Genomic DNA, 18,381 nt, shown 5'->3' on the forward strand with positions numbered 1-18,381 from the left:
ATGAAGAACAGAATATATGATCGCCACAGAAGAAAGTGTGATTGTAAATACATTAATTTATGTCTATAAAGAGAGAAAGAAATGATGTAAAATGAGCCCAATATGTATGTGCAGTATATGTTTTATTGGGGCCCTAATACTCAACATTCCATTGAAAGCCCAATGTACAATATTAGCTTAATGATGTAAAAACAGTCCAATACGCCGTATGAGATATTTATCAATAACACTTCTTAAAAAATGTCATTTTTCAATGTAATATAAAGTATAAAATGTCATTTTTTATAATTATTTTGTTAGATTAAAAATATTAATCTATATGCATAACAATCATGATGTAGAATAAACAGATTGTTATATGGAAATGAATAGGATCGAATATATGTACATCCATCCATTGATTTGGTGAACCTCAATCTAAAAACTTTTGATCTAAAAAAAAAAGAACGAGTACACGAGCTTCTAAGCTCTCACTAACTCTTTTAGATGGAGTTATTGAAAGTCAGAATGAGCAGTGAGTTTGGAGACCGGTACCCTATATTTATAGGGTGAGAAATTCCATCAGATTCTCTGCTACAGTTAGCAATTGAGAAATTCACTCTAACTAATTAGGAAACTAAAAATTGGATAACAAATAAATGTTGATCATTTAATATTTGAATATTTTGTGATATTAAATCAATTAATTATAAAAATATTCCATCATATTTTACATGTGCTTTGGTTTTTAAGAATAGGAAAATGTACCAAATTTACTAATTTTTTACAAAATTTGCCACAAAATTCAATGCGGACAAAATTGCCTTTGTCATTTTCACGTCTCCTCCATTGCCCTTGTCCCAAGTTCTTTTGACTAAATTGTGTAATATCCAGTTTGAAATTATTTATTTATTTATTTACATTTTTCATTTGATCCCAACTATTTAAGCTTGGCTTCTCCGAGACAATATAGGTTGCTCATCAACCTTTGAATCTTTCTCTTTACAAGATTATCCAACACTTGTGGGTTCTTAAGAGTTGTTATCACCATATAACATATTCTCAAAGAACTACATTTCTCTCTATTAAATTATCGCATTAAGCTCCAAGTCTAATAGTCTATAGGCCTTACTATTACATTATAAAAGTGTTGTTAAAGATATAGTAAGTATGACATTTTAAATTGTTATTACAATATATAATGTTGTATAAAAAAATTAGAGTTACAACTTATTTATGTGCTTGAAAAAAAAATTAACCAATAAGTCCTTTTAAGTGATCTTTTGCATAAGTAATCCCATATATATATTATATACATATAGTAACGTACTCATATTTTTCTTATTGAAAATATTATTTAAATTTCATTTTGTTTGGATATTCAGAAAAATATACAATATTTTTTATTAAAGAAACCAAAAAAAAAAAATTGAAATTATTATTGAGAAATATTTGTTATAAATATTATATATAGATGTCCATAATTATGAAGATTCCCCTTAGTCATATATCATAATAATGGAGAATCACCAAGCTACCCAAAGTTAAATATCAACAATTAATTTTTTATTGTATTTGTGGTACTTACTTAATTTTCCTAAATCATATTTATTTGTATAAATATGGTTTAATCCCTATTGAAATAATGCACAAGAGTTCTACTCTTTCTTTATATCTTTTTGTTATTCTATCTATTTATATTTTTTTTATATACTTTATATTTATGTAATCTTAATAATTTTATAACAGTACCATTTGTGCTTCATTATTTTTTAAACAGTATTATTTTGCTTCGGAACAAGTTTTATTGTGCCAACTCTAATTTTTTCTTTTTTGCAGTATTTTTATATTAGAATATAATAAGGATATATAGTTGGCTTTTAAAATTAGATTTTTAAATATGAAATTTTTTGACGATATGATATATATGATTTTGAACTCTTATAAATTTTAAATACATATATAGACTTAATTTTAAATTATTTACACGTAATTTGTGTTCAATATTTAAAGTCTTTTTAATATAATTATTGAAAATAAAATGCCTCCTGTAATATCCATATCAAGTACATGAATGAATAGAGTAAAAGTACGTTAATGGTTTCAATTCTTAATTTTGACATGGCTGAAGAGAAGCACTAGGAGATTTGTATGCTACTGATAATTTAGATTTAAGTTTGATTTGGTACTACCGCGTTTGACAAGAATCACGAGGCTCAATCTAAAAATCAATTGGTTATTAGTGGAGTTACACATGTTCTTATTAATGGTTCAATATTCTTACACTCATTCCACGTGGGACACAATACAATAGTCTAATTAACACAGGGGAAGAGCCAATTCTTGTAAAAATGAAGAATAAACACAAAAAAATCTCTAAGAATCTCCTGAATTTGCATCTCTCAACTGATCCATGTATTCTGTCAAGGCTTGGAATCTTGATTGGTCGCTATGAACACTTGGTTGCAAACTCAACGTACGAACAAGAGTCTGACCTTCAAGCATGCTCACTACCATAGACATGGTGGGACGAAGTGAAGGTGATGGATTTGTGCATAATAGAGCTACTTCAATCATTCTTTTTGCCTCTTCTTTTTTGAATTTGGACCCCAACTTTGGATTGGATCCACCAGTTCCATTATATCTCCCTTTTGTTGTAAGGAAATGGCCTGCAACAACAAGCATGAAGAAGATAAACCATTGCCAATTAACATCAATATGTAATATAAAGAAGAACATGTGTCATGACGCTATATTTTACCCAATCTAAAAGGCATGCAAAGTATTGTGAAACAGAGATTGAATGAATTTCTTACTAATTGTTATTGAATAAACTTGATCATTACAAACCTATTTATAAGCTAATCTGTGTTAAGCACCAAGACTGGTTTAACCGAATTGGTTAAAACCAATTTACTAAAAGACAAAAAAACGGTAATAAACTAAAAACAGAAAAGCAGAAAGAAAGGAAAAATACAATACAATCAGTTGTAACTAATGTAACTAAAATGCAATAAATATATTTTCCTAATACCCCCTCCTCAAGATGGAGCGTAGATGTTGAAAACGGACATCTTGGATATGTGTGATGATAATACAGGGAATGAAAGTGGTTTAGTGAAGGCATCTGCCAATTGAAGAGAGCTGAAAATCGGAATAAGGCGTATAGTTGAATCCTTGACTTTGTCTCTGATAAAATGACAGTCTAATTCAATGTGCTTCGTCCGTTCGTGAAAGGTAGGATTATTTGCAATGTGTATTGCCGACTGGTTATCACAATAAATAAAGGAAGGATTGGATTGAGGAAAGTGAAAGTCTCGAAGAAGATATCTCAGCCAAGTAATTTCACTAGTAGTGGCAGCTAAAGCACGGTATTCTGCTTCTGCGGAACTTTTGGATACAGTAGGCTGTTTCTTTGTTCTCCAGGAGATAAGGGAATCGCCTAGAAATACACAGAAACCGGTTGTGGATCATCTTGTTGTTGGGCAAGAAGCCCAGTCCGAGTCAGAGAATCCACGAAGATGCATGGTTGAGGAAGAAGAATAGAGAAGTCCCTGGCCGGGACTACCTTTCAAATATCTGAGGAGATGGTGAATGGCCTGAAGATGAGTGGTGCGAGGACATGACATAAACTGGCTGAGACAGTTGACAGCGAAGGTAATGTCAGGTCGAGACAAGGTGAGGTAGAGAAGACGACCAATTAATTGACGATAGTGAGAAGGATTAGCTAAGATTTCTCCTTGTTCATTGTCAAGTTTCAACCTCGGATCCATTGGAGTCTTGCTTGGTTTACTTCCCATGTATCCCGTGTCTTCAAGGAGTTGAAGTACATACTTACGTTGTGACAAAAACAGAGTCTCCTTTGTTCTGGCTATCTCAAATCCAAGAAAGTATTTGAGGTCTCCAAGGGTCTTGAGCTTGAATCTTTTGTGCAGGGCATCTTGTAATTTGTGTAGAACTGAGATGTTGGGCCCTGTGATGATAATGTCGTCCACGTACACGAGTAGAGCTATGAAGGTGTCATTGATACCTCTTGTGAACAGCGTATAGTCAGCTTGGGACTGCTGGAAACCTTCTTGTATGAGAGCGTCTGTGAGTGTGTTGTACCATTGCCTCGACGACTGTTTGAGTCCATATATGGACTTGTGCAACTTGCATACCAAAGTATTACCTGTATTAGAAGAATTAGGCACAGTTAGACCTTTAGGCAAGTTCATATAGACCTCTTCATTGAGGTCCCCATTTAAAAATGCATTGTTAATGTCTAATTGTAATATATGCCAATGATGAATTGTAGATATAGCTAGCAGTAATTTGAAAGTAACCATCTTTGCAACAGGAGAAAAGGTATTAAAAAGGTCAAGCCCTTCTTGTTGCGTGTAACCTTGCGCAACAAGACGGGCTTTATACCGTTCTATACTCCCATCACTATTATACTTCACTTTATACACCCAACGACACCCTATTGCTCTTTTGTTACTGGGCAGTTCTGTGAGAGTCCAGGTATTGTTGGTAGTAAGTGCATTTAATTCCTGCTGCATAGCTTTGATCCAGTGATCATGCTGTATGGCCTCATGATAACTGTTTGGCTCCTTTTGAGAAGATACTGCAAAAACAAAATTTTTGTAAGAATCTGATAAAAGGTCATATGATATAAATTTAGACATTGGATGTGGAGTAGATGAGTTGTCTTGAATAGCTGAATAGCATTCAAAGTCTCTAAGATAAGCTGGAGTCTTAGTAGTTCTGTTGGATCTCCTAGGAGCAACAGGAAGTTGTTCCTGTGATGAGTCATCTGAAGGTGTAGGAGAAGGTTGAATATCAACATCAGGATCTGCTGATAACTCGTATTCTTGTTCCTGAGAAGAAGGATCAGTAGGGCCATGCATATTTGGATAATCACATAATTCATTTAATGAAATGGGGTTAGGCAGAACCAATTGAGAGAAAGGATCCATACATGAGTTATCATAATTTAGTTTATGAAAAGGAAAAATATTTTCATGAAACACAACATTACGAGAAATGAAAACTTGTTTTTCATTGATATCATACAGTTTATATCCTTTAACTCCTTGTGGATACCCAATGAAAACACAAGTTCTAGCTCTAGGTGAAAATTTATTCCTATGGGCAGATAAAGTTGATGCAAAAACTAAGCAGCCAAAAGATCTTAAATGGTCATACTCAGGTTTCTTACTGAAAAGTAATTCAAAAGGGGTTTTATTTTTCAGTAAGGGTGTTGCAATTCTATTGATAATATAAGCTGCAGTCAAAACACAATCTGACCAAAATTTAATTGGTATTTTGGCCTGAAAATATAAAGCTCGTGCCACATTTAATAAATGCTGGTGTTTTCTTTCTGCAACAACATTTTGTTCAGGTGTTTCAATACATGTGAACTCATGCAATATGCCATGCTTAAGAAAAAAATCTTTAAAGGTCAATTCAGGAGCATTATCCGATCTAAAAATTTTAAAAACACAGTTAAAATGTGTCTGGACATATGAAAGAAAATTGGGAATAATAGTCAATGCATCAGATTTATATTGCATCAAATATATCCAAGTGAACCTTGAATAATCATCAACCAAAGTCAGAAAGTACCTATGATTAGTATGTGAAGTAACATGATATGGACCCCAAACATCACAATAAATCAAATCAAAAATTTTATTTGCAAACCTGTTATTGCTACTAAAAGAGAGTTTCTTTTGTTTAGCTTTTGGACAAACATAGCATGGTTCACATTTATTCAAAACAGAAGAGTTACAATGTAGTTCATCCTTAAGCAAATCTAATCGTTTATTGGAAAGATGACCAAGGCGTGAGTGCCAGGTCTCAACAGAAACAGATAAAGTTGGTGAGGATGTTGGTGTAGCATCAAGAACGTATAAATTGTTGATGACACTACCCTTTCCAATCATCATCTTGCTGACATTGTCCTGTATAACAAAGGACTCAGATGTAAAATGCATATTAACAAAGGCATTTTTAGTAAGAGAACTTACTGAAATTAGATTATAGTTGAAGGTAGGCACATACAGAACATCATGAAGCATGATTTTACCATTAAGAAGTACAGATCCACTTTGAGACACATATACACTTTCATTATTAGGCAAAATAAGTTTAGTAGTAGCAGTCTTGCATACATATTGAAACATATTTATATTTGCACAAATATGACGTGTTGCTCCTGAATCTATGATCCATGTGTTATTCAAAGGAAGAATTTTAGAGTTATGAGATAGGATGATACCTGAGTTACCTATCGAGGTTGATGGTTCCAAATTATTCATACCAGATTGTTGAGTAGCAAGCAGATTCAGTAATTGCTGATATTGAGTGGTTGTCAATTGTGGCAGAAGAGTGTGACTTTCTGTAGAAACTGTGTTAGGAACATCACCAGTATTTATCTTATTTGCATTGGCTTCATTGGACTTTTGCTGCTTGTTATACCCTGGAGGGTATCCATGAATCTTGTAGCATCGTTCTATGGTGTGTCCAAGAACATTGCAGTGAGTGCAGAATGGCCTATTCCTTTTTTGAGAATGACCTTTCGGAATCTGATTATCACTTCTTGAATTTATGTTCTTTTCACCTCTAAAAGCAAAAGCCATAGCACTGTTATTGTTAGGATCTGAGTTTGTAGATGTACCTCCTTTTTGAAGTTCTTCTTGTGTCACCAAGTGGAAGACTCGGTTTACTTCTGGCAGTGGGTCCATGAGTAGTATACTACCTCGAACTTGAGAGTAAGCATCAGAGAGTCCCATGAGAAAGGACATAATATACTCCATGTTGTAGTGTTCTTGGAGTTTCTTGACTCCTCCACAGGTGCATCCGAGGCATGTACAGTTGGGCCTGTAATTGGTCAACTCCTCCCATATGGTTTTGAGTCTAGTGAAGTACATACTAACAGTTTGGTTTTCCTGCTTTAGATTCATTAGATCTTTCCTCAAATTGAAAATATGAGGACCATTACGTTGATGAAATCGAGTTTTCAGATCTAACCAAATGGCCGAAGCCGATTCATCATACAATATACTGGAAGAGATTTCTTTAGAAACAGAGTTTAAGATCCAAGAAATTACCATATTATTGTTCCTAATCCAAGCAGTGTAAAGACTTTGATCAGAAATAGATGGTTTAGGAATCGAACCGTCCAAGAATCCAATCTTGTTCTTCACTGAGATAGCCAATTGCATTGCTCTGCTCCAAGACACATAGATATCTTGTCCGGTTAAGAGCTGTGAAACTAACGTATTCCCAGGGTTATCTCCGTGATGCAAGAAGTAGGGATTAGCTGGATCTTCAAGAGGATTCTTGATTGCAGCAGCGGAAAGACTTGGATTACTCTGAATCGAAGGAGTTTGAGGATCGCCTGGAGGAGTCGAACTCTGATCGGACGGAGAGTAAACTTGAGGATTTGTCGCCATTTTTGAAAAACAAGGACGCAGATACAGTCGAACAGATTAATGGAGTGAGATACAACAGAATGATGAAGGAGAAGTCGAGATAGTGAGTGTGCACGGCGACGCCGGAGCTGGAACGCAGGTGGCCGGAGAATCGGATCGAACAGGGAAAGCTTAACCTTCCCGCTCTGGTACCATATTGTGAAACAGAGATTGAATGAATTTCTTACTAATTGTTATTGAATAAACTTGATCATTACAAACCTATTTATAAGCTAATCTGTGTTAAGCACCAAGACTGGTTTAACCGAATTGGTTAAAACCAATTTACTAAAAGACAAAAAAACGGTAATAAACTAAAAATAGAAAAGCAGAAAGAAAGGAAAAATACAATACAATCAGTTGTAACTAATGTAACTAAAATGCAATAAATATATTTTCCTAATACAAAGTTTTCATTCGGGTGACTTCTCATGTTCTTTTTCCCAACCACAATTTCCATGAAGAAGTGGTTTATTGAAGAAGTGGTTTGGATACATGGAATACCTCAATCGATCATAATGGACAGATGTCCATGAGAATTATCTCACTGCAACTCGTCAAGATATTATGTTTGCAGCAAGTTTGCTTTCAAGGTTCATGAATTGTCCAAGTCAAAAGCATTTTGGTGTTGGAAAAAGAGTCTAGAGATACATACAAGGAACTATGAGGCAAGGAATCAGATTTGAGAGAAATATTGAAGTGAAATTAGAAGGCCTATTGTGACAGTGATTGGGGAGGCTGTGTTGATGATATGAAAAGCACTTCAGGCTTGTTTTTTGACTTGGCTCAGGTGTATTTTCTTTGCTATCCAAGAAGCAACAATCAGTTGCTCAATCCTCAGCTGAAGCAGAGCATATATCATCCTCAGCTGCAACCTCTCAAGTTATTTGGCTTAGAAGAATTTTAAAAGATATTGGAGAAAAGCAAGAGGAAGCTACTGAGTTGTTCTATGACAACAAATCAGCAATTGCAATGGCAAAGGCAAAAAACATATACTTATTAGCACTCCAATCAGCCAAGAAAATCAAGAACCAGTAGGACAATTTTAGTACTTCTTGCCACTTATATATATGTAAGTACAGCTACAACTTCAACTGATTTTCCACTGATTTTCCACAGTACAGCTAGAGGCCAAACAAATCTGACTCTAAAAATCTAGTAACATAATGTGCTTGAGTTGAGTATTGTTATAACTGTACAAATCTGACTCTACAAAAAGAACATTTGGTTTTGTTGCAATCATTAGAGTAATTTCCTTTCAAGTTTTAACAAAATGGAGTCCATTAAATTTAAAAGAAAATATTGAATAGCGTAGGTGTAGCCCAATATGCATTTAACATAATTTACAGTTGAAGTTTTTCTTTTTTATCGTGGTTCAACCATTGATACAGTGACCTCATTGACAGAGCATCTATTACCACTTTGTGTGGAAGGATCATAACTACCACTACTGGCTTGAAAAGTAAAAACAGGTTGTTTGGGTTGAGGTTGATCAAATATTTGGTTACTTAACATGGAAGCTACTTGAGCCATGGAAGGTCTATCTGTGGCAAAGTCTTGAACGCACAGAAGCCCAATGTGTATGCATTTCAATGCCTCTGATTCATTATATGACTCGCCTAATGCTTCATCCACCAACTCTATTCCTCTGCCTTCACTCCATAGCTGCCATGACTATTTCATTACATTAATATCAGCCTCAATTTTCCACCACAACACACAAACATAATAACACAATTTGAGAGATTTCTTTTGTGAACTACTCACATATGCAATAAGGCCTTGGTATTGATCCTCATCCTTGAAGCTAGTATTCTTTTTCCCGCTTATTATCTCTAGTAGTAATACGCCATAGCTAAACACATCAGATTTTTCTGAAAAGATTCCTCTCAATGCGTACTTTGGAGACATATAGCCGCTGCAATTGACTAAACACACCACTAAATTAGATGTCAGATGCTATAACAACAATGTACTATCAAATCATTAAATTAAAAGAATGATGCTCACATTGTTCCTACTACCCTATGAGTATTTGCTAGATCTAACGTGCCTTCAAAAATCCTTGCTCATCCAAAATCAGAAATTTTTGGAGTCATCTTCTCATCCAATAGAATATTACTGGCCTTCAAATCTCGATGGATCACCCTTAAACTGGAATCGCGATGGAGATACACAAGACCTCTTGCAATGCCATCAATAACGTTGAATCGTATGGCCCAATCAAGCGCTACCCTTCTTCTATCATCTATATAAGAAAACAAATCACACCACTAAAAGTTAATTAGTGACAATGTCCAACAAATATACTTCTAACTGAAGGATAAAAATGTGGATAAAGATGAGAGACTAACCGAAAATAAAGGTATCTAAGCTCTTGTTGAGCATGAACTCGTATATTAATAACTTCTTTTCATTTTCAATGCAACAACCAATGAGCTTAACAAGATTTCTATGTTGCAGTTTGGAGATCAATATTATTTCATTCCTAAATTCTTCGTAGCCTTGTGACGAGCTACGAAGCAACAGTCTGTCGTTAATCTTATAGTGTGGTTACGCTTGGGCTAGCCCAATAGGCCTTGGTTAATGCATTTTATATATTAAAATGCACTTTGTATTAAGCATCCATCAAAGAGCAAATAATGTTTATACCCTTAGTGGGCCCGGATTAATCCGGCCTAAGCCTAGTGCACTCACCTTCCTATAAATATGAATAGTGGTGCACTGGGAGGAGGGATCAAACTATTCTCTGAGAAGCATACACTCTGCTCAAATTCAGAGAGTTCATTACTTAAGCTCCTAAAAAACTATAATACAATTGACTCGTGGACTAAGATTCTGTAATGCCCCAACCACCTAAAATTCCTTGTGTGATAACCTTCATTCATTACTTTCTAAGCTCTCTTATCTTTCATAATTCTAGTTTCCAAAAAACTCGGTAAACAAAAAACAGAGTGATTGAAATCATGGTATATGAATCTTACTTAATTTTTGTTTGAATAAGTATACATGCATTTGCAGTCATAGAAAAAAGATATTCATTTAATCTACATTGGGGGCAAAGGAGTATGATCTGCTGTCTTTCTTTCTTTTCATTATAAATAGGTGTCTTTCTTTCCACTATTTGCAACCTTAGTCGAAAATTTAGACAAATTAAGTACAAGTACCATTGTCAAGGAATATGGCCCAATAGCTATTGTAGGAGCATTGTTAAGCCCATTTCACCCATTTCTTTGATACTAAATATAATCTGTTGTTTTTTGGTTCGGAAGAAAGCTGGGTAAGTTTTTCAAGTTTTCTTTTTTTATTTATTGAGAAAATATTATAGGTCTGTATATTCTTTTTAATTATGGATGTCCCATTCTCTTTTTATTAAGTTTTGATGTGGTATTTTTTTTTGGCATTTTTTACTTACATACAACAAAATAAAAAATTTACTATAATAATATCTCATATCCAATTTACAAAATTATATACAATAATATATAACATTTACTATAAATAGCAGCAGTAAACTTGTTTCTCCTTTTGGAATTGTAGTTAAGGATTGTAAAAATTTGATCTATTTAGCCGTTTAATGTGATCTCTCTCTTTCAAAAAAAATATTATATTCTATGCATTTTGATAGTTACATCAAAAATTAATTTTTGAAAAAAAAAAGATAAAAATTCGTTACAAATCTATATTTCACTAAAACAATTGTCAAATTTGATATGGAACCATTTAAATGCATCAAATTGCATGAGTTTTATCAAAATTTCAACCAAAATGTTGAATTGTATAAATCATATATGCATTAAATTTTATTTTTATCGAGGTTCAACCACTGATATAGTGGCAGAGCATCTGCTACCACTTTGTGTGGAAGGATCATAACTACTACTGCTGGCTTGAAAAGTAAAAATAGGTTGTTTGGGTTGAGGTTGATCAAATATTTGGTTACTTAACATGGAAGCTACTTGAGCCATGGATGGTCTATCTGTGGCAAAGTCTTGAACGCACAGAAGCCCAATATGTATGCATTTCAATGCCTCTGATTCATTATATGACTCGCCTAATGCTTCATCCACCAACTCTATTCCTCTGCCTTCACTCCATAGCTGCCATGACTGTTTCATTACACTAATATCAGCCTCAATTTTCCACAACACACAAACATAATAACACAATTTGAGAGATTTCTTTTGTGAACTACTCACATATGCAATAAGGCCTTGGTATTGATCCTCATCCTTGAAGCTAGTATTCTTTTTCCCGCTTATTATCTCTAGTAGTAACACGCCATAGCTAAACACATCAGATTTTTCCGAAAAGATTCCTCTGAAAGCGTACTCTGGAGACATATAGCCGCTGCAATTGATTAAACACACCACTAAATTAGATGTCAGATGCTATAACAACAATGTACTACCAAATCATCAAATCAAAAGAATAATGCTCACATTGTTCCTACTACCCTATGAGTATTTGCTAGATCTAAAGTGCCTTCAAAAATCCTTGCTAATCCAAAATCAGAAATTTTTGGAGTCATCTTCTCATCCAGTAGAATATTACTAGCCTTCAAATCTCGATGGATCACCCTTAAACTGGAATCGCGATGGAGATACACAAGACCTCTCGCAATGCCATCAATAATGTTGAATCGTATGGCCCAATCAAGCTCTACCCTTCTTCTATCATCTATATAAGAAACCAAATCACGCCACTAAAAGTTAATTAGTGACAATGTCCAACAAACATACTTCTAACTGAAGGATAAAAATGTGGATAAAGATGAGAGACTAACCAAAAATAAAAGTATCTAAGCTCTTGTTGAGCATGAACTCGTATATTAATAACTTCTCTTCATTTTCAATGCAACAACCAATGAGCTTAACAAGATTTCTATGTTGTAGTTTGGAGATCAATATTATTTCATTCCTAAATTCTTCGTAGCCTTGTGATGAGCTGCTAGACAGTCTTTTCACTGCAACTTCTTTCCCATGTAGTTGTCCCTGTAAATTTCCAAACATAGCTAACTAATTAGTTCATTCACTCACCCATTCACCTGCATTTCTTCATTATTATTGTAGTGTATTAGATTCTATGTAAACTATTGAAAACCAAATGACCTTATAAACAAGACCAAATCCTCCTTGACCAAGTTTGTTTGTAATACTAAACTTGTTTGTGGCCATTAGTATGCTATCCAACTCAAAAAAATGAAGCTCAGGTTGATCATCTCCTCTCTTCAAGTTAGTACTTGTCCAAATCAAATCATTATTTGTTGCAGTTCCTGATGTCAAGTCAATAATTTACATAATATTCAGCAATAAATACGACCAAAAAATACAAAGTTTTAGGTCCCAACATAATGAAGAACATCAACATCATGAACCATGAGATATGCAATGCTCAAAGCAGTAACAATCACAAATTGAAGCTTAGATATTATTCTTACTTTTTCTCTTAGCTTTTCGTCTATGCAAACCGAAGGCTACAACAGCTAATAATGTTGCACCAACAGAAACAGCTACAACAAGGCCGATAATGATTTTGGTCTTACTAAAATGTCCTTCCCCTGAATGAGAAGATACAGAATTAACTATCATAACATATATGAGTCCATCAATCATTTTACATCATGACTTGATCACACATAACATTATAATAAGTAATAAACACGAACAAAAAGAATATTAATTATACGTTAATTTCATCCTAATTAAAAACATACACAATTGTGTTACTTACCAGATTCTATTGAGATAGCTGATATTAAAGACCCATAATTTCCTGTCTTTGGAACAATCCTTGACCCTTTCCCCGTCCATTGGAGGCGGATCTCCAATGTGTTATGACTCACAACAACTGCCTTAATTACTTTGATAAACTCCTTATCAACTCCATTAGCTTCCTCTTTAATGTTGAAATCTGACAACTCCTGTTTTCCCTATAATAACTTACTTAACTCAGTAAAACATAAGTTCACAAGCTGCATTAAGTAGCATAATGATTAAGCTACCTGAACATAAACATCAAATACTCGTCTTCCAACACTGTCATAAGATTTGTCGTTTCTAAATACTATCTCTGCAAAATGTAGTTTCACAGTGTAATTTCCATTTCTTAAGCAACGAGCAAAATAAGTTAGCGAAAGAGGCGAGATGCGTGCAGTTGTGTAGAGCTCAGAGTTGTTCATTCTTAATCTAGATACATTATTTACTATATATTCTCGCACTTTATGATTAGTAGTTCTGAAATGACCGGTGTTGCTAAATCCCCAAGTGTTGGCTGAGTTGTGGAATAAATTTGCAGGACCTCCAAATTCCTCATCCCCTTCATACTTTATGCCTCCAATGGTAGTTTCTTTTCCACCACAATTTATATGCAATGAATAATAATCTACACATCAAAGATCAAACAATGTTGGTTAAAAATATACAAAAGAAATGGTTTATAGTCAACACAATGAATGGTTTTTTTTACCTTTTGAACATGGAGCCAAGCACTTGCTGAGCGTTCTACATTAATCATATTCAAAGCAAGAATTAGTATAAAGTATAATCATGATCAAAACTATTGTTATTATTGTTTCAATTGTTTGTTAAAGCTTACGAGCTGTTTTCATGACCAGATGTGCTCTGAAAGTCATTGCTGATAAAAAAAAAAAAAAAAGTTAAGACACAAATATATTCAATTGTGAAATGCTTATGGTTCAATTGAAAGAAATAAATGAAAGAAAGAAAGAAAGGAACTCTTACAAATGATCTTGACAAGTTGATGGTTCAGATATTTCCGAAAAGTTATTGTAAGATATATCTATGTTCCTGAACACACAGTAAGAAACTTCATTATTAGCTAAATATTTTTAAGTGACTTTTGTTTTTGTATTGGCAAAATTATCTTCTTTGTTACATCTTCTGTTAAAGAGTTGAAGAGTGAGCTTAGAGTTGGGGTTTGTAGGTCATCATTCTTCTTGGTAATTTTGGTCTGGTTTACACATTTTTGTAAAACATAGCATTGGTAACTTACATGGATGCATCTCCAGATATGTTCATCCACGCTGGAATAGGCCCACTGAGTAAGTTACTTGTTAAATATCTATTCAATGTGCAACACCATAGCATAAGAGAAGTTTAATTATAAAGAAAAGAGTAATAAAAAAAAAAGGGACCAATGAAGTTTGAGTTACTTACATATAGCTCAAAGGTAATATTTGAAAATTTGGAAGTGGCCCTTCTAGTTTATTAAAGCTAAGATCCCTGCAAAATAAAGATCTTAGATGTCTGTTAAATTCGCTAAAGATTAAGTGTTTAAATTCCAAGGAAATGCTATACAGGAATGGAAAATTTGACAAGAGAATAATCGAACAATTACAAGCCATTTAGCTTTCTCAAATTAAGAATATATTGAGGGATATTTCCTCTTAAATTACAGCTCCTCATTGTCCTGCAATTTCAAACATGGTCAAATAATTTAAAAAATAATCAAATATTAGGTTGAGTTCCATCACAAAAGTTTATGTATGGAGCTTACAACTTAGAAAGGTCTGTCATTTTACTCAAGTCGGGAAAATCTGACGAGTTCTCCCCATTTAAGTTAGTTATTCTTCTGCAAAGACTGCCTCATCACAAAGATTGCATAGATCTAAAGGAGACAGAGAAAAGTAGACAATGAAAAAGAACTTACAAGTTTATTAAGTTTGCCAAGGTAGAAATACTAGGAGGAATTGGCCCACTGAAACTACTTCCTTGCATATCTCTGTGGAGAGTAGCATGTAAAATCAATATAAATCGCTCATAAATATTTTGAAAACCAACAAAGAGATCAACAGTTCTTACAATATCTGAAGTTGTTTCCAATTGCCAAACTCAGGCATCCTTCCTGTGAAGTAGTTACTACCGATCCCACTGCAATGGAAAACACGAGTCACCAAGATTAACGTGACGATTGTTGAACCAAAATATGTTGGTTCATTTGAGCTATGAAGTAAGTTATAGTACACACTGTCACTTACAGCGCCCATAACTTGGAGAGATTGGTGAGAGACAGAGGGAACCGTCCAGTGAGATTGTTTGCATTTAAACTCCTGCAGCCACACCATGTCAGTTATATAAGACTAAATTAGTTAATGTCATTTCTACTACTTTTTTACAAATATTCATGAAAAGGTTAATTTCTTTGAAGAGATTAGGGAAGGGATTCTCACATATATTCCATGTTTACCAATTTCCCAAGCTCAGAGGGAATAGTTTCAGAAAACAAGTTGCTCTCCATGTTCCTGAATTTGTGAGTTTATTATAATTAGCAAATCAAGGGAGTTTAAAAGAGAGAACTTAAATGGGTTAAGAAAGAGCATACAAATATTTGAGAGTGGTTATGTTTCCTAATTCGGCAGGGATTGGCCCTGATAAATTGTTCACACAAATATCCCTGCACGCCCACATTTGTTCAAACAATCAATTACTACTACAGGCCTTTTACAGCTTAATATATCTTGAATAATGGTAGGGATAAATGGAAACTTACAGCCGTTCCAACTTTGTTGAAGCCCATTCTGGCGGTATCGAACCACTGAGGAGGTTCCGGTCTAGATATCTGCAAGGGAGAAGAAAGAGTGGTATTATAGTAAATAGAGTGTTGAAAAGTATTTGAATAAAAAGCTTTGTTTTTACTTACACTTCCTTAAGGTAAGGTAGCTTCCATAGTGATGATGGAAGGTTGCCATCCAGATTCTGTCCTGAAAAATCACTGCACATATAACACATGTCAACAGAAAACTCCAAGTCATGGTGATTATAGTATATATATTTAGCCGTGAGCTAGGAGTAGTTTACAAGCTTTGGATATGGCATTCATTATTAGCAGAGATGGAGCAATTGCAGATGACTTCATTTCTGTAATATTCATTATTAGAAGAGTAATCTGGTAGATTACAAGGATCATCGAAGTGCCCGTCGTCATACTTGTTCAGTTGCTTAGCTATTTCTTTAAAAGCTTCCACTGCATTATAATAATAATAAATTAACTAAAGAAGATGAACAAAACCAAAGTCTGCACCAGGTATGTAATTTCTTGTTCTCCAGATATTATTTAAAATATATATATATATATATATATATAAGATGGAGAGATTTTTCACCTTCATCGTGGGGAAGAATACTAGATTGGGCATTGCATTTGAATGGTGTCACTGCCAAGAAGATCATAAATAGTAATGAAGCCATATTGATCATTCCCAAACAAGCAGTGCTTAAATGTTGATATATATATATATATATTTATATCATACAGAAGAAAGTGTGATTGTAAATACATTTTATGTCTATAAATCCTCGAGGAAAAGTTGCTTCTAGGAAAGCTCTTTATTCATTCGTTGCTCTCTCTCTCTCTCTCTCTCTATGTTTCCAGGTCAATATTCCCGCACTTGGTTGCTAGTGGCCTTAATTGTAGTATTAAAAACAAAGATATTTTCCTCACTAAATCAAGGTCCCATACCACTTGCGAGAATAGAAATCGACTGTCGCCGACTCTCTTTGTTTTTTTCTTCAATTCTATGTATAATTAACAAAGGTGAAGTAGATTAGTAGTCACGTGAATTAGGAAAGCAATAGACACTTGTTAATACGTTAACTATTTAAATACGTTATTTTATTAAAATTATATTGTTTTAAATTTTGTTTATTATATACTTGTAATAACATTTGGTTGCTGTCAAAATGATATAAAATAGTATATAATGTTAAAAATTAGATCTGAAATAGGTGGACATGTAATACTTTAATATGTTTAAATTTTAGTCTATAATTCAAAGTATTTTTATTGTTATCTACTTGGAAGGAACTTCATTGAAGATAAGATGGAGAGTCAACTAGAGCAAGCTAGGGGATAGTCATAGTACTAAGACATTACCTCTGCATGGTGCTAACCAAGAACGACCCTACTTTTTATATATAGTGTCCTTTTGATAATTATTTTGTTAGATTAAAAATATTCATCTATATGCATAACAATAATGATGCGGAATAAACAGATTGTTATATGGAAATGAATAGGATCGAATATATGTACTTCCAGCTATTGATTTGGTGAACTTTGATCTAAAAAATTTTTATTTACAAAAGAAAAAAAGAATGAGTACACAAACTTACAAGCTCTCAGCTTTAGTTAATTAGCAACATATATTTAGTCTTAGAATCTAAGCTGAATTAAAGTGATCATTTTTAAAAGTTTAGACACATATTCATGCTTGGTTGAAGAGGTTATTTCTTTTTCTTTCTCTCTCATCTCAAAGTTAAAATAAATGGTAATAATGGTTGTTGGCTAATTTATTATTTTGAAAATTGTTTGGCAGGTGGAGATGGTGGCATGATGACAAAAGGCATCAGCTTTATTAGCTAACAGATAAGAATTGAGCTATATAAATATCTATATATTTATATATGTTCAATCAATATCTTTTTTCCCAGTCTACTAGCTTAGCTTGTCCCTCAGTGTTGTTTGAAAATGGGACAATTTCAGACTTGTTTTTCAGCCTTCTTTAGTACACTTTTTTTTTTCTTTGTTTGTATAAATATATGTATCATTATCTCTCATCAAAATATTCAATACCGCCTTTCTTTTTGTTTTCTACTTTATTGATCATGATCTTCTTTTCATTTATTAATTGTTTTTTGTTAACAAATCTCTCTACAATTTGACATGTGTGCTTAATTTAATTTAAAAAATAAAGGTAGCTGTCTAGGTCAAGTATGTCCTGTATGAGCGACTTGTTACGCATATATATATATATATATATATAGAAATAGAAGCAACTTGCTCATTTGATGAAATTAAAAAGAAAGAAAGAAAGAAAAAAGCTCAAAACCTATCATATTATACAATTAATTAATATTGTATATTTCATGTAAAATAATACATGTATACATTATATATAATTAATGAACTTGAGGAAATCAACAAA

General features: G+C 33.5%; 3 protein-coding genes across 7 annotated transcripts; all 3 read right to left on the minus strand.

Moving 5' to 3' along the window:
* Positions 1-8,646: 8,646 nt before the first annotated feature.
* On the minus strand, positions 8,647-9,354 carry LOC133800648 (cysteine-rich receptor-like protein kinase 19). Its single transcript, XM_062238677.1, has 2 exons — positions 9,204-9,354; positions 8,647-9,110 (listed from the first exon to the last, which is right to left on the minus strand). The coding sequence occupies exons 1-2, from the start codon at positions 9,345-9,347 to the stop codon at positions 8,802-8,804; spliced, it is 453 nt and encodes a 150-aa protein (XP_062094661.1). The 5' UTR covers positions 9,348-9,354; the 3' UTR covers positions 8,647-8,801.
* A 151-nt stretch (positions 9,355-9,505) lies between these two features.
* Positions 9,506-10,320, minus strand: LOC133799311 (G-type lectin S-receptor-like serine/threonine-protein kinase At1g61460). The gene is made up of 4 exons (XM_062237331.1): positions 10,315-10,320; positions 10,134-10,201; positions 9,791-9,951; positions 9,506-9,684 (listed from the first exon to the last, which is right to left on the minus strand). The coding sequence occupies exons 1-4, from the start codon at positions 10,318-10,320 to the stop codon at positions 9,506-9,508; spliced, it is 414 nt and encodes a 137-aa protein (XP_062093315.1).
* Positions 10,321-11,212: 892 nt separating this feature from the next.
* Positions 11,213-16,716, minus strand: LOC133800633 (probable leucine-rich repeat receptor-like serine/threonine-protein kinase At3g14840). 5 transcript variants are annotated; one of them, XR_009876552.1, is made up of 24 exons: positions 16,561-16,716; positions 16,256-16,421; positions 16,098-16,169; positions 15,948-16,016; positions 15,780-15,851; positions 15,628-15,699; positions 15,436-15,507; positions 15,260-15,328; positions 15,108-15,179; positions 14,955-15,029; positions 14,796-14,867; positions 14,615-14,680; positions 14,451-14,519; positions 14,180-14,245; positions 14,034-14,072; positions 13,905-13,939; positions 13,441-13,820; positions 13,170-13,368; positions 12,877-12,996; positions 12,548-12,711; positions 12,223-12,430; positions 11,879-12,116; positions 11,636-11,808; positions 11,213-11,545 (listed from the first exon to the last, which is right to left on the minus strand). XR_009876552.1 is itself a non-coding variant. In XM_062238650.1 (24 exons), the coding sequence occupies exons 1-24, from the start codon at positions 16,652-16,654 to the stop codon at positions 11,246-11,248; spliced, it is 2,916 nt and encodes a 971-aa protein (XP_062094634.1). In that variant the 5' UTR covers positions 16,655-16,710; the 3' UTR covers positions 11,213-11,245. The 5 variants fall into 5 exon arrangements, 4 of the variants coding, with proteins under 4 accessions (XP_062094634.1, XP_062094633.1, XP_062094635.1 ...); XM_062238650.1 differs by having other exon boundaries at positions 11,636-11,786; positions 14,451-14,495; positions 16,561-16,710; XM_062238649.1 differs by having other exon boundaries at positions 11,636-11,786; positions 16,561-16,710.
* Positions 16,717-18,381: the final 1,665 nt, after the last annotated feature.

The sequence above is a fragment of the Humulus lupulus genome, chromosome 9 (genome assembly GCF_963169125.1).
Source record: "Humulus lupulus chromosome 9, drHumLupu1.1, whole genome shotgun sequence".
Taxonomy (NCBI): Eukaryota; Viridiplantae; Streptophyta; class Magnoliopsida; order Rosales; family Cannabaceae; genus Humulus; species Humulus lupulus.